General features: G+C 48.9%; 1 protein-coding gene and 1 non-coding gene across 3 annotated transcripts in view; both read left to right on the forward strand.

Moving 5' to 3' along the window:
* MIPEP (mitochondrial intermediate peptidase) overlaps positions 1-14,971 on the forward strand; it is a 1,848,751-nt gene that overhangs the window by 1,399,224 nt on the left and 434,556 nt on the right. Inside the window, exon 16 of one of the 2 annotated variants that reach the window (XM_069639422.1) lies at positions 5,265-5,384. The exons of the other annotated variant lie outside the window; for it this stretch is intronic. Within the exon in view, the coding sequence (XP_069495523.1) occupies positions 5,265-5,384 (120 nt within the window). The remainder of the gene's footprint in view (positions 1-5,264; positions 5,385-14,971) is intronic. 2 annotated transcript variants of the gene reach the window in all.
* Positions 8,539-8,700, forward strand: LOC138528934 (U1 spliceosomal RNA). Its single transcript, XR_011284332.1, has one exon. It is a non-coding gene; the product is annotated as a U1 spliceosomal RNA (small nuclear RNA).

A 14,971-nucleotide genomic window follows, 5' to 3' on the forward strand; every position in this document is an offset into this window, starting at 1 on the left:
CATCGGTCGCCTTCCCTGTCCTCATCCGAGTACTCCGCCCGTCGGCGGGTCGCTTATCCCACCAAGCATGCGACGCCGGAGGAATGGGCTTCCTTCAGGAAGAAAATGTTGGCGATTCTCGAATTGCAGGGCACTGGTCCGTCCGCGCCTCCGAGTGGGGTCGGTCGTGATTGGTCGAGAGACGCCGCTCGCACGCCTTCGGGCTCGGGTGGTCGGCACGATTCACGGGAAAGGTCCCGCTCGGACAAGGGGAATCGTTCTCGTCATGCCCGTTCCAGGTCCCGGTCCTCGACGCGCTCGAAACCGTGTGCACCTGTGGTGTCTTCGAGGAAGACGTCGACGCCGGTGGCGCCGAGGTCGTCGACGGACTCTTTTGAGGCCCCGCCTCCGAAGAAGTCGTCGACTCCATTGGCGCCCAGGCTGTCGAGGAACACGCTCGGGGCTCTGCCATCGAGGCCTGTGTCGACGCCGTCGATGCTGTCGGCGCCGTGTTCGGCGTTGACACCGATTCATTCAACGCCTTTCAAGGCTGTTTCGACGGGGGTACCCCGGGGCTCAGTGGAACCCCCTAGAAAGGCTCTGGCCAAGGTCAAACATGGCTTTGTTCCACATTCTTTGCCTTCATACCGCCATCTTGAGTTTATTTCAGAGGTGGATGAGGGCTCTGATGATGGCATGGTTCCTGATACAGTGCCAGACGAGATTCTCTTGGGCCATAGCCGAATTGAGGACCTGCGTCAGTCCCTGCACGACGCCAGTGGGCTAGACACCTCTCCGGAGGTGGAGTTTTGTAGGCCTAAGCCTGGCACTCATGCTGACTCGTACCGGCGCCTTATGTCCAGGGTCACCGAGTACTTGGGGTGGTCTGCTCCCCCAGGGGATTTTCTTCAGGATGACCTTACGGATATCCTCGACCAAGGTCCACCAACTGACCCGGTACTGCCATTTCATATGGCTCTACAGAGGAGGGTGGCGGCGGCTTGGACTGCTCCGGAGAGTCTCCCGGCAGTGGGCAAGTCTTTGCCGCAAAAATACCGCCCAGCCAGTAGAACCCCTGCTACTTGGGCAAGCACCCCATTCCGGAGAGTTTGGTAGTGCAGGCGGCTACGGCCCCGGCACAGCAGGCGTCAGATCCTACCATCCCTCCTGATAGGGACGACCAGCGTTTTGACGGCTGGGCGAAGAAATTGTTTTCTTCAGGGGGTATGGCGCTTCAGGCAGCCAACTCCGTATGTGCCTTGTCACGTTTCACGCACACTCTGTGGAACTGTTTCCTTAGCGGCTGAACATATTCCCGAAGGGGATGAACGGGTTGGTTTCCTTGCCATGGTTCAGGATGGCAAGGATGCTATGTGTGAGGCCGTTCAGTCGGGTTTGGACATGGCAGATTGCATCAGCCGGTCCATGGCGGCGAGCACCGTAATACGCAGGTTTGCGTGGTTGCGGAAGTCGGGGTTTGCGCCTGATGTGCAGGCCCGGCTCCTCAACATGCCCTTTGACGGGGAACATCTTTTTGGCAGCAAGGCTGACGAGAGCCTTGAGAGGTTGCAGACCTCCAAAGCTGCAGCAAAGTCGTTGGGAGCTGCAGTTCGTCAACCTCCGCCTTTTCGTCCTAGGGAACAGCAATGGAAGGGAGGTTCCTTTCATTATTTCTCATCCTTTGGTAAAGCGAGAGGAGCTGCCAGTCAAAGGGGCCACCGTAGGAGTGCCAGAGGTGGAAAACAAGGTACTCGAGGTGCCAAGGCCGCTTGGGCAGTTGCCTCTTTGCCCTCAGGCAATGCTGAATCTGCTTCAGCTCAGTCATGAGGCCATGTCCCATGGTTCGCCGGTTGGGGGAAGGCTTGTGCAGCATCTTGTAGAGTGGCGTGCCATTACTTCAGATGTGTGGGTTCTGGAGATCATAGCCCACGGCTACTGTCTTCCTTTCCGGCAGAGGCCTCGAGACAATCCACCGGGGAATCTCTTTGAAGAGTCCGGATCCGCTCCTTGCGCAGGAAATTCAGTGCCTGCTGGAGAAAGGCACCATACAACTGGTGCCTGTAGCGGAGAGGAACAAGGGATGGTATTCCCCTTATTTTTTGATTTCCAAGAAAGACAGGGGATTGAGACCCATCATGGACTTGCGCGGTTTGAATAAACTCCTCAGGAAGGACAAGTTCAAGATGGTTACTCTTTCTCAAGTCCTCCAGGCCCTTCAACTTCAGGACTGGTTGGTGTCTCTTGACCTCAAGGACGCTTATTTTCATGTGCCGATACACCCAAAGCACAAGAAGTACCTGAGGTTCGCGGTTGGCGACTCACACTTTTAGTTTCGGGTCCTGCCGTTTGGATTGACCTCCGCCCGAGGGTCTTCACCAAGCTCATGGTAGGGGTGGCAGCGCACCTCAGGAAAGGGGGGATTCACGTCTATCCCTACCTGGACGATTGGTTGATCAGGACGAACAAGTCCTGGATCATCTGTCAGTCACTGCCACTCCCTCCACAAGCTGGGCTTCTCCCTCAATTTAAAGAAGTCCCATTTGACACCAGCTCAGAGGCTCCAGTACATCGGAGCAGTGCTCGACACGTCCCTGGAGCAGTGTTTTCCTCCCCAGGTGAGGGCTCATCACATTCAGCAGATGGTGCACAAGTTTCAGTTTGCCCAGAGTCTCCCAGCGTTCGAGTTCTTGAGATTGCTCGGCCTCATGGCATCCTGCTTTCTTCTAGTGCCAGAGGCCAGGTTGTGGATGAGATCTTTGCAATGGGCACTCAAGCTCCAGTGGTCTCAGTCCTCCGGCAGGATGTCGGACCCTGTTCAGCTGCCGTCCTCGGTCGCCCAGGACCTTCTGTGGTGGGCCGTCAAAAACAATCTGATGAAGGGGGCTCCATTTCGGCTACCCTGGCCGGAGGTGACGATCGCGACGGACGCATCCCTCACGGGATGGGGAGCTCATGCCAACGAGTTGACAGTCAGCGGTCGTTGGTCTGCGTCAGACTCCAGACTCCATATCAATTTGTTGGAGCTGAGGGCCGTCAGGCTAGCCCTGAAGGCTTTTCTGCCGATTGTGCGAGGGAAGAATGTCCTGATCCTGACAGACAACATGGTGGCCATGCACTACCTCAACAAAAAGGGGGGGGGCGGGGTCACTTCCTCTGTGCAGGGAGGCGATGCAGCTCTGGTTCTGGGCAATCCAGCAGGAAGTTTCGATCTCGGCAGTTCATCTGGCCAGAGACGAAAACGAGACGGCGGACGCTCTGAGCAGGCAGAGCGCGATCTCTCACGAGTGGGAGTTGGCTCAGGAGATTCTCCTGGAGATCTTCGCCCTATGGGGGACCCCTCAAGTGGATCTCTTCGCCTCCAGTGTCAACCGGAAGTGCAAAAGGTTCAGCTCGCGGGGATTTCCTCCAAAAGGAGCCTTAGGAGACGCGTTCGTGGTGCAGTGGTGATTCCCACTGCTGTACGCGTTTCCTCCAGTCCCCGTCATCCCGCAGGTGCTGCGGAGTTTATGAAGGTTCGGTTCCCGGATGATCCTCATTGCTCCGGAGTGGGCCTGGAGGACGTGGTACCCAGACCTTCTTGACTTGTCCATCTGCCCTCCACGTCGTCTTCCCTACCGAGACGATCTGCTCTCACGGGAGGGGGTCAGGTTCTCCATCCAGAGGACAGATCCCTCAACCTTCACGCTTGGTTTCTGAAAGGTTGAGGTATAAGGATTGGGACCTCCCTGAAGACGTGATGGGGGTGTTGCTTTCGGCCAGAAGGACTGCAACAAAGTCCCTGTACCGTTGCCGTTGGCAAAAGTTCTGCGACTGGTGCAGAGTTAAGAATGTTGATCCTTTTGCATGTGACATTCCCATGGTTCTGTCTTTTTTGCTTTCTTTGGCCCACAGGGGCTTGCAAGTGGGTACCGTTAAAGGCGCTGTCCATATTTAAGCACTCGTCTGAAGAGTGTTCCTATTTTAAAATTCCTTTATTTTCTCAGTTTCTGAAAGGGCTTACTAATGTGTTCCCTTCGTTACCTTACCTGGTGCCCGGTTGGGATTTGAACCTTGTTCTCAAGTTTCTGATGGGTGCTCCGTTTGAGCCTTTGCATTCATGCCCTTTGAGACTGTTAACTCTTAAAACTGTATTTTTGGTTGCGGTCAATTCCGCTCGCAGAGTGAATGAGTTACAGGCACATTCAGTTAAGCCACCCTTCACTGTATTTCAGAAGGACAGGGTTGTCCTTAGAGTTTGTCCTTCTTTTCTTCAGAAGGTGGTGTCGGAATTTCATTTAGTTCAGAAGGTTGTTCTCCCAGCGTTTTATCCTCCTCCACATCCTGGTAAGGAAGAGGAGAGGCTCCATAGGCTTGATCCTAGGAGAGCTTTAAGCTTTTATATTTCACGCATGTCCCGGGTCAGAGTGGACGATCAACTCTTCATTGGTTACGCTGGAAAGCGTTTGGGACAAGCTGTGACGAAACAGTCTTTGTCTCGCTGCATTATTCTGGCTATTTCTGAGTGTTACCACTTGGCGGGTAAGGACCCACTGGTCGGCTTGCGGGCCCATTCTACCAGGGGTATAGCTGCCTCTACTGCCCTGCAGAAGGGTGTTCCTATTCGTAACATCTGTGATGCAGCCACCTGGGCTTCGGTCCATACTTTTGTACGTCACTACTCCCTCGATTCCATCCGTGGGCAGGATCTGGCCTTTGGCAAGGCGGTCCTTTACTCCACAATTTGATTGGGCATTCTAATTTTCTGTATTCTAAATTCTTTTCCCACCTCCTTGCATTGGTACTGCTTTGGGAGTCTGTCATAGATATGGAATACGTCAGAGGCCCCAATCCCCTCGAAGAACAAGTTACTCTCTTACCTGGTAACGTTCTTTCGATGGGATGGTCAGACGACGTATGCCATATTGCTCCCTCCCTGCCTTCCCCGCTACAGAATTTCTTATGTGATTGCAGCTTACGTTTCCGCAAGGCTTTGTGTGGTCTGACTGGCAGGAGACTGGTGCCACACGTTCTGGGAAAAAACTACAACTGAGGCTACGGGCGTCGTGCGTCATACTTATAACATCCAGTGACGTCGGCCGTCGGAGGAGGTCCTCGAGGGCGGCGTATCAACATCATCGACGTAGGACGCAGACGCCGAAAGATTTTCCGAAGCAGCACAGCTGTGGTGATTACTGTCATAGATATGTCATAGAAATGGAATACGTCGTCGGACCATCCCATCGAAAGAACGTTACCAGGTAAGAGAGTAAATTGTTCAACTAAACGTTTTCCTTTTTTATGCTCAGGTTTTTTATTCTGTTTTGGATCAAGTCTACCATGGAAAACATCCTTTAAAAAAATCTACTACAGACATTTTGAAGGAAACTCAAGAGACATTCTACGGCTTGCCATATGTGCCCAACACCGTAAGTATTTTATTTAGTTGTATTCCATTAGTGCTAAAAGATCACTCCTTCTAGTTCATGAGGTACTATTTCTGTTCTGCAAAACATTTATTCCCTTATCATTGTTGCATGTGTTTCCTTTAATGAGACCTTTTATAAAATGTTAAAGTTTATAAAACTTTATTTATTTGATGGTATGTTGTTTCAATTGTCACTCTATGGGCACTTTCAAGCAGGAAACACACACAGACAATTAAACTAAAAGGAGAGCCCCAAGCAGTGTAGCAGAATGTTGGGGGTTGCTAGGTTTATTAGAGGATAGCAAAGAGGAGCTCTATTTGTTTGTCTGCCATGTCCTCCAAAAGAAGTGCCGGGAGACCGGCCCAGTACATTTTGATCTAAGTCTCCCAGTCATGTCCACTTCCCTTCCCTTGTTTTTTGCAGTCCGTTCACATTTAGACTTTTAGTCTGTTCTCTATGACAAAGCCCCATGTTTGAGGCTAGCTGGAGGATGGGATTGGGGTTACCCTCCTGTTTGCGTGATGTAGAGCATGGAGGAAATATATGGTGGATTCCCCATGTTGGATTTCCCAGTCTATCACAGCCTAGTGTGTTTTCCCCACCAGCCTGTCTCCAACCACGTTGGAGATCTATCAGATCATGGGCTGAAAGGCAAGGACGTGAAGCCATAACATGCCGTTTGCAGAGCCGCCATCACCGGTACCCACAGTAAAGGAAAGGCCTGTGTTATAGAACGGAAACAACACACATGGGCGGGTCACCCACCAATCTGCTGACCATGTGTGCTCTACCAACCAGGAGCTGTCTGGGTCTTGTGCGGGTGAGCTAGAGTGAAGAGTAGGATGCTTTGGAATGCAGTCTTTATAATGTAAATGTTATAGAGAATGAACATATATTGAATCTTTTGTAACAAAACATTTTATGAAGAATGCACTTAGGGGTGGGTTTAAGGGTTAAATCTTGCGGGCAAACTGGTTAGGTGGGTTTATAGGGGTAGAAAATGAGGGTTTGGGAGTGGGTCCGCAAACAATACAAAAAAATATATATATATTTTTTGTGTTAAAAGTTTTATATAAGTGTATTCTTCATAAAATGTTTTGATATAATGACATGTAACCGATACTTTGCACATTAGAAACAATAGTTAACATCACAGTGTAATGACTAAAGCAAATTTGGCAGCATGGTATGTTATCCCATCATTTAGAGCAAGGTTGTCCAACATGCGGCCCGCCAAGCCATTTTATGTGGCCCGCGAGACCGTATGTTGGACGCCACGAAGCGTTAATTTATTTATTTATGCAATGTTTGTCGGATATCAGACAAACATTGCATAAATAAATAAATTTGTCAAGAAGATCTGGGACTTGATGATGGAGGAAGGAGAGACTAATTTGTATCACGGCATAGTGAGGGTTACCTCGGGAATGCCATTCATTTTCAGTGAGCGCGGGTCCATAAAATTGCCCAGTACTCCCACAAACTATGAACAATGGGATTAATATAGTAGCAACTACTTTGCATTTAAATATCCCATTTCAGGCAAGTAGGACCCACCATGCAAGAGAGGAATGGGCTCTGGCCCATACATGCCCGTTCCTCTCTTGCATGGTGCTCCGAGGGGCAAAAGGCGAGCCGAGATGAAGGGAGGAGGTGGTGAGGTGAGGAGAAGAGAGTGCTGGCCCGGGTGAAGGATTATGTGGACAGGTGCTGTGCAGGAGTTCCTCTCGGCGTGGGCAGCACAGTGCATTCCTGAACCCCTGATTAGCCGTGGGCCGCTGCTCAGAGGGCCATTGTGCGGAGTTGCTTTCAAGGTTTGTCATCTCTGGACATATGTTTAGCAGGGGTTGCGGCGACACAGCCTTTCTGCCCCAAAAATTGTTCTTTTGAATTGCGAATGTCGCCGAAGATGAACCATCATCAGCTGAGAACCTTATCCTTTGCAGTGCTTTTTTTCCTCGCCTCGAGACAAATAAGAACAGCGGGAGCTCAGTTACGTTTACCTCTAAGCACAGTGCGGATTGATGTCCATGCATTATATCAAGTACATTGGACATTATAGATGTGGCCAGTGGGGTATCAAAGCATGGCGAATACCACATGTATAGCACAATATATTACCCTAGTAGTGTCCCAATAACACACTGCAACCTGCAAATGGGCCTCAGTGGACCACCTGCCAAGGTTTCTGGAAGTTGCTTATTATCTTGATCTGTGATCTATGATATGATCTGATATGATAGGTTATTTATAACGTGCTTAATACCCATGCAGCAGTGATCCCAATCATAAAAGTGAAACAGGCAAGCCCAACAGGTATAACTTATTTTCACTCTTTTGGTAGCGCAGTCTGAGGGCAGCCTATACCCTTCAGGAGAGGTGTGAGCTGATACAGTTGCAGCACAAAAAACAATAGTACTATGTTCCCAAAATACCTTAGTTCTTGTCTTTCGGATCTCAGCAGAGCCAGGCTTTTCAGCATCAGACCAGAAGCATGGGTGCCTTTGCGCTGGGCTGTGGTCAAGTCGCAGAGCAGCAGCGATGGGCTCCAATTATGCAGTTCGGTTTGGCAGTGGTGCTGATTTGCAGGTAGAAAACGCTGGGAACAGTAGGCCGTGCCAAGTGGATGGCACTGGAAGACTCTGTGACCTCTGGGCCCCGACAAGGGAATACTTGCCTTTGGCGCTGTGGAGGCTCGGCTGACACAACACGGCATATGGTTACGGCAAAGATGTCAAAGCTTCAGCATTGTAATTGAGCAGAACTCTGAGATTCAGGGGTGGTGCAGCGTCAAGGTCCAGGATGATTATGATGGTGTCAATGGGGCCAGCGCTGAGCAGCTCCACTCAGAAGGGCCATGAGCCCGTGTGGGGCCGACAGGCCAGTGGGCAGATTGCAACAGGCCTGCTCGAGCCATCCTGCTATTTAGACAAATCTCAGGCCGAGCAGGGCCTGATGGGAGAAAGGAACTGCGCTACAGTCTGCTCTTCTGCTGGGCTCTGCCTGCTGGAGCAAGAGGGACAGGCAGCTCTGCAGATGCTCAGAGCTTCCGGGGTGGGTGGGGGGTTGGGGCTGGGTCAGGGCCTGCCTTCTCACCCTCGCTTAGCGGGGCTTCCCAGAACTGACCAAACCCCTGCCCTCTTGCATGCAACTCATACTTAGCTGGCAGGGGAGAATCTGATCTCAAGGGCAGATCTCCCAGGGTGAGGCTTACCCATTGCACATCGGATTTGCTGACCCCTGCTATGTTCCCAAATGCACGATACACGACTGCATTATTTCTGGTAGTGGGGGACTGGGTTCGCGCTCTCCCCCTGATTTATTGGTGAAAGAAAAGGTAAAGTGTGCACTAGGCTTGCTAGGTTGCATACTTTAAGATTGTGCTCACATTGTGTTTCTTCAATTAGGTTCACCTTTGGGTGATCGCTTTTCCATATTTTATCTGTTGAATTGAATTATGCTTCTTTCATCACCACAGAAGTAATGTGTATTACAGAGATAAGCTGCCATATGTATTGGGCACACTGCACATGCTCAGGCAGCATCAATCATGCTTTGAACAGGACAATGCTGGCCTAAATTGGGAACAGCCAGCATAGACATGTTGCTACAGGGGCATATTTTGGGTACAACCAGCATGATAATGTGTTACATCAGTGACAGTGCTGTCTTACACTGTGGACACATTGATCATTAAAATGTGTTGTGTTGTAAAATGTTCTTTTCTGCTGTTGGTGACATGGAATTTTCATGTTCCCCTTTAGAACTGATTGTAAATTTATGGCTTTTTGGTCACCTTTTCTGCTGTAAAATGCACCATTTCAACCCCATACTTGAAAAAAAATTCTTGGGGGGGGACAACCCCCCCAAAGCCTCCCTAGACCCTTGTAGCTCCCTCGCTTCGCTTGGTCGCCCCCACTATTTCAGAAAAATATTAACACATAGACACTGAAAGAAATCACAAGCAATTATCCTTTGATCACTACCCATGACACCAAAAGCTATCTTTGTGACTGCATGGCTATCACTGCCTGTGATGCTACTGTGTCAAAGGTCACACAATAATCCTTTTTAATATACTGCTTTGGGTGAGGTTGTTGACTTTTGGCTCGCCGGCCCACTGGGTGACAAAAAGTTAATGCTTCGGCCCCACATTCAAAAAGGTTGGACAAGCCTAATTTAGAGGGACTGTGACACAGACGTCAAACTGAGTGATAGCACTTGCCAGTTCTGTAGTCCATGCAAATATCAGTTGATCGCCCATCTTGCACCCATGCCAGCCACACCTGAACTCATGTGTTTAACCAGAACAAGTCCAGTCCCTGACTCGCCAATAATCAATGCGTGGTAAAGGTTTTGAATCCTGGAGTCCCACATCAGGTCAAGCTAAGACAAGGAAGACACTACATGGTCTACAATTGTGGGGCACTTCAGAAACGCCAGGTAGTTGGACTTGCTCAGGGGTGAGAGGTAGGATCTGTAGACCAGCGTCTTTGAATGCCCCCACACTGTGCATACTACAGAACAGCGCCCTGTGGGCCTTGTTAAACCCAATCCCCTGTTTTCTGATACTTCATAAAAAATCTGAACCAATACTTCGGCATGAGATTGCCGACAGTACTTTCTTAACATTATCCACCATTGTCTATTCACCATTGTGGTAGGCCTGATGTGTGGACTATTGCTAACCTGTCCTCCCCATCCAAAGATGTTCCTACAGAAGTGCACCGAAGAGTTTGTTTAATAGCTTTAATTACTGTAAATACACATTGTAGAATTGTTTATAAAACTATTTCTTAACTCGTGGATGCTATGGGACGTTGCTGTTTTCATTGCAGTATTGTCATTTGTTGCTTTTAATATTACCGGATTTTCGCAAGGGCTGGATACATAATAGATGCAATGAAATGCTACAAAGTCAACACAGAATATGAGGTGCATTACCAGAATGACGATTTGGAACTTCTTTATGATAGACAAACAGATGCTATTTATATGGGTTTGTGTGAGAACTGTACAAGGGGTATAGGCTCCTCTGCTCCTCATCAATGTCAGATTGGGTTCGCAACCATACCAGGATGGGGGTTGTTTGTAGTCAGAAAGATATCTAAGTGCTGGCAATGTTGCGTGTTAATATGGGGACGGTAAAGACCGTGCCCCCTCCCACATGCATTCAATAAATGGACGCAGGAGCCACAGATCGCTGTTTTCAACTGGTGCACGGGGAGTCCTGCGCACCTTTTTATTAACACCGTTACATGGTGTTCTCTGTGACTCAAACCAAACTCACGCAGTCCGTCAAGCGTTACAACATCCCATGCCAAGGGTAACAACAACAAACTACACACAACTTTTATTAACAGCTCAACAAATGGCCGCTTCGAGCTCCATAACTCTCCGCTATCCTTGTCCTATAGCATTCGTGTGCAGCTGTGTTGCCACTCTATTTTATTTATTTATTGTGCATTTGTAAGGCGCTTATGCATTAAGCAAATTGTGTTTCAAATCAGCCACAGGGCAACAGGAAGGGAACATGGGAAAGAAAGCAAATATAACAATGAAAGATAAAGGTGAACTTGCTAGGCCTTGGTAGCATTCAGAACGTGCAAGTGCAGAGAGAGAAATGGGATGAGGAAGTGGGGGGGGGGGGGGTAAGTGCTAGGTGTACCGAAGAGGGAAGTACTAGGGACTAAGCAGCTCTTCTCCTCGCCACAATGCCAGCGCTGCTCACTGAGGTAATCAGGGCCTCCTCCGATTGAAAGAACACCTCTTCATCCTCTTGCCCATATATAGCTGCTACGCCACCATCGCCCATCATAGTCTTGCCCTTCCTCTGCTGGCCAATCGCGCTCTTCGGCAGTGAGTGCCATGTTGGGAGCATGCCATGTTGGGAGAGCAGCAGTGTCCTGACTTGTGGCATCCATGACTGCGTTCCTGGCTGGTGTGCCCCTGCTGGACATCTGCATGGATACTACGTGGAGGTCCAAGCACACCTTCACGAAGTTCTATTGCATCGACAGGGATTCCAGGGAGGAGTCCCTAGTCAGTCAAGCAGTGCTATGCAACCTGTTCACTTAAGGTGAGTCTGTTCCATAGGTAAGAGTTAATTGCTTCTGTTGATCCTAGTCCACCTCCTGTGGTTGTGTAATGCTGTACTGCTGTGTATTCGTTATTCATGAGCATGTGAATCCATGCCAGACCCCCATGCTGGAGAAGGAAAAAGTTACTTACCTGTAACTATTGTTCTCTGCCTTGGATTCACATGCAAACCCTCCCTCCGCCCCCTCTGCGGCTCTTCTTGGCCATACTGCCACTTTACGTGCTTACCAAATCTGAAGATGGCTGCCAGAGGAAGGGCTTAGGTAGAGGGCTGTCATTGGAAGGGGGCAGTCTGACCCAGAGGACAGTGATTGGTTTAAAGGAGAAATACGGTAAGTGAAAGTGAAACTGTTTTTCTTTTACCGTGGATTCCCAGCCTGACGACGGGGAATACTGATGTGCATGTGAATCCATGCCAGACCCATGCTGGAGAACAATAGTTACAGGTAAGTATCTTGTTCCTTCCTTGATAGAAGACTTGGTAGCCCCTGTGTCAACCATGAATGTAAACTTTTGGTCACCTACCTGCACACCTATCTGGGGTTCCTATTCCGGATCGGTGGTAATGGACAGGACTGAACACATCAGAGATCCCTGTGGGCTGTCCTACTCCTGGTACATATTAGCACCTGGGAGAGAAAAAGATTTCCCCAAAAAACACTTGCTCCAGTGCAGTGTGCAAATTCCTTGGGTTAAAGGATTTTTGTCCCATGTCTGCACTGCTTTTTTGTGCTGGCATTGTCAGTGGGATCCCGAAGGTCTGTGCATCCCTGGCCACTGGGTTCTGTTCAACCTCTGCCTGCTGTGATTGCACAGAGCCTGGAGCATATAGCAGGGCTAGGACCTGCTTCTATTGAGCTCTCATTTTAAGATATTGTCTCCTTTCACAAGAGTCCTGTGACACTTGTCCCAACCTTCCACATGACCAACACTGAATCCCATAGAATCCTCCATAATTGTTTCCCATCGGCCTAGTAAACCGAGGACCCATTGCCCTGAATCCGCCAAATGACCCACTTCCCCGTGGAAATTCTTCCCTGCCCTTGGAAACCCTCTTATTGGGAACAAACCCGTCCACCCAACCCTGCGGATTGCCCCTGCTGTCCCACCATAGAATTTGTAAGTACTCCTCCCTTCTGGTAACGTGCCGGCTGTTTATGAATATTAGACTAACCCGACTTGATGTACTTGAAATCAGAGGGGCTTGGACTGGAATCCCTACCTATGAAAGAACTTGTAGAATTTGCTGTAATAAGCTTGAAATAGAGACAAATAGAATAGAAATGGAGACAGCCAGACATGTACTCACCTACTGCCCCACTATGAGACCTATCTATGCTTATTATTCTAAATTTGTAGAAGATCTTGATGACATAACCCAGGAGTATTTCTGGTTAGGCTGTTTGTCTGGTTATAGCCGCAGTAAGATCATTGCCATAACACAAGTATGGAAATGTGTAAATAGACAACTGCGAACATTTTAAAATGATGTGAAATTACTGTAGGAACTAAGTAAAAGCTAACGCTCCTAACTTTCTTTTCGGTGCATTAGATAGGCTGTGGCTTTTTATGTATATATCCTCCCAAATGTTTTGATTGATGCGAAATGTCCTTCTATTATTCAGATTGGATTGCTTTTTATATGAATTGTTTTGTGACTGGATTCCTTTAATGATATGTAAATGTATTTATTTTGTTTCAGATGCTCTTCTTTTCTTATACTTTTAGTTTAAAAAGCAATTTTCTGTCTTATAAGGATTAAGTGTGTGCTAATTTTATCTTCTATTATTTTATGAATTTTAGTTTTCTTTTTAAAAAAATTTAAAAAAACTAAACAAATGTATGCCCATTTCTTTTGAACAAGCTTAGCATCCACTTTTTGTGCTTGCTCTACTTTCTCCCTCTCTTTTTCCTGTCTGCTAGTGCAAAAACGTACATTGTGTGCCTGAATTTCCAGCCAATTCTTGGCCCTATGCCTACCACTTTATCCAAATTGTGCTGGACTGCTTTGGAAGTCCCTTCTGCATGTGGCAAAATTTTGGCGCATTCTTGTCCCATGCTTCTCCTGTTTCTGCCCTTCACATCTCCTGAACTAACTGGAGTATTTTGCAGCAGCATCGTCATCCATTTTCATTGGTTTAGGTAAAATTGAATTGATATCAGGCGTATCGGGATACATATTCCACAAGACCCCCCAAACCTGTGCCCTAAGATTATTAAAAGCTGCTCCATCATGTGTATTTATATCCAACTGAACTCCTGGATACCCCGATCGCTTCCAAAGCTCGTCTCTCTGAGTGGGCAGACCTCTCCTCCTCCCTCCTGGCCTCTACCACTCAACTCCTCCTCCTCGGTGACCTAAATATACATTTAGACTCTCCTTGCTCCTCCTCTGTACTCTTCCGTGACCTCTGCGACTCCCTCTCCCTGTCCATCCTCCCCTCTGGCCCGACTCACTCTGCAGGGCACACACTCGATGTCTTGATCTCTTCTGACCTTCCCCTCTCCATCCCTCTGACCACTCCCCTCTCCTGGAGCGATCACTCCCTCCTCTCATCTCATCTCTCCCTCTCTTCCACCCAAGCCAAGCCTACCCCAACACTGCCACCTACCTTCTCGGACATCCGGCCCATGAAGCGTGTGACAGTTGAGGCTTTTGCCGCCACTTTCTCTCTCCCCCCCTCCACATTTGGCTGTCTCTCATCTGATACAGCCCTGTCTCTGCTCTACTCTTCAATTTCTGATACGCTTGATGCGCTTGCCCCTGTCATGAGGATCTGTTTGAAGTCCAAAGCCAAGTGCAATTCCTGGTATGACTCTGACCTAGCTACACTTAAACGTAAGTGTAGGGCAGCTGAGAGGAAATGGAGGACTTCCTGTTCATCCTCTGACAAACTGGCCTGTCGCCTGCTACAAAGGCAATACCGACTCTCTGTCCTCACCAAGAAGAGAGTCCCTGCGGCATCTAACAACTCGGCCGAACTCTTTAAAATCTGCAAGGAGCTGGCCAACCCTGCTGCACTCTCTACCCCTCTTGTTGCCTCCCAGGCTCTTTGCAATGCCCTTGCCTCTCACTTCATTTAAAAAACCCAGGACATCCTGTCCACCCTCTCCACCCACACTCCTCCTCTTCCCTCTCCATCTGTGCTTGCTGACCCTCCTTTAGCCACCCTCCCACCATCCTTCTCGCCCTTTCCTCTTTTCACCCCTCATGAGGTTGCTAGACAAGTCCGATCTATGAAAGCCTCTTCAAAACAGGTTCATCCCTGTTACTCTAAAGCCATCAAGGAGCACATTGACACCCTCGCTCCGGCCCTTGTTGATTTTTTCAACCCCTCCTTTGCCTATGGATCCTTCCCCTCCCCTCTGAAGCACCCCTTTGTGCATCCTCTTCTCAAGAAACCCACAGCTGATCCTTCTTGTCCAACTAACTATCGCCCAATTTCCATTACTCCCTTTCTTGGCAAACTCCTGGAAAAGTTGGCCAT

This window comes from Ambystoma mexicanum, chromosome 7q, assembly GCF_040938575.1.
Source record: "Ambystoma mexicanum isolate Mex_15411 chromosome 7q, UKY_AmexF1_1, whole genome shotgun sequence".
NCBI classification, from domain to species: domain Eukaryota; kingdom Metazoa; phylum Chordata; class Amphibia; order Caudata; family Ambystomatidae; genus Ambystoma; species Ambystoma mexicanum.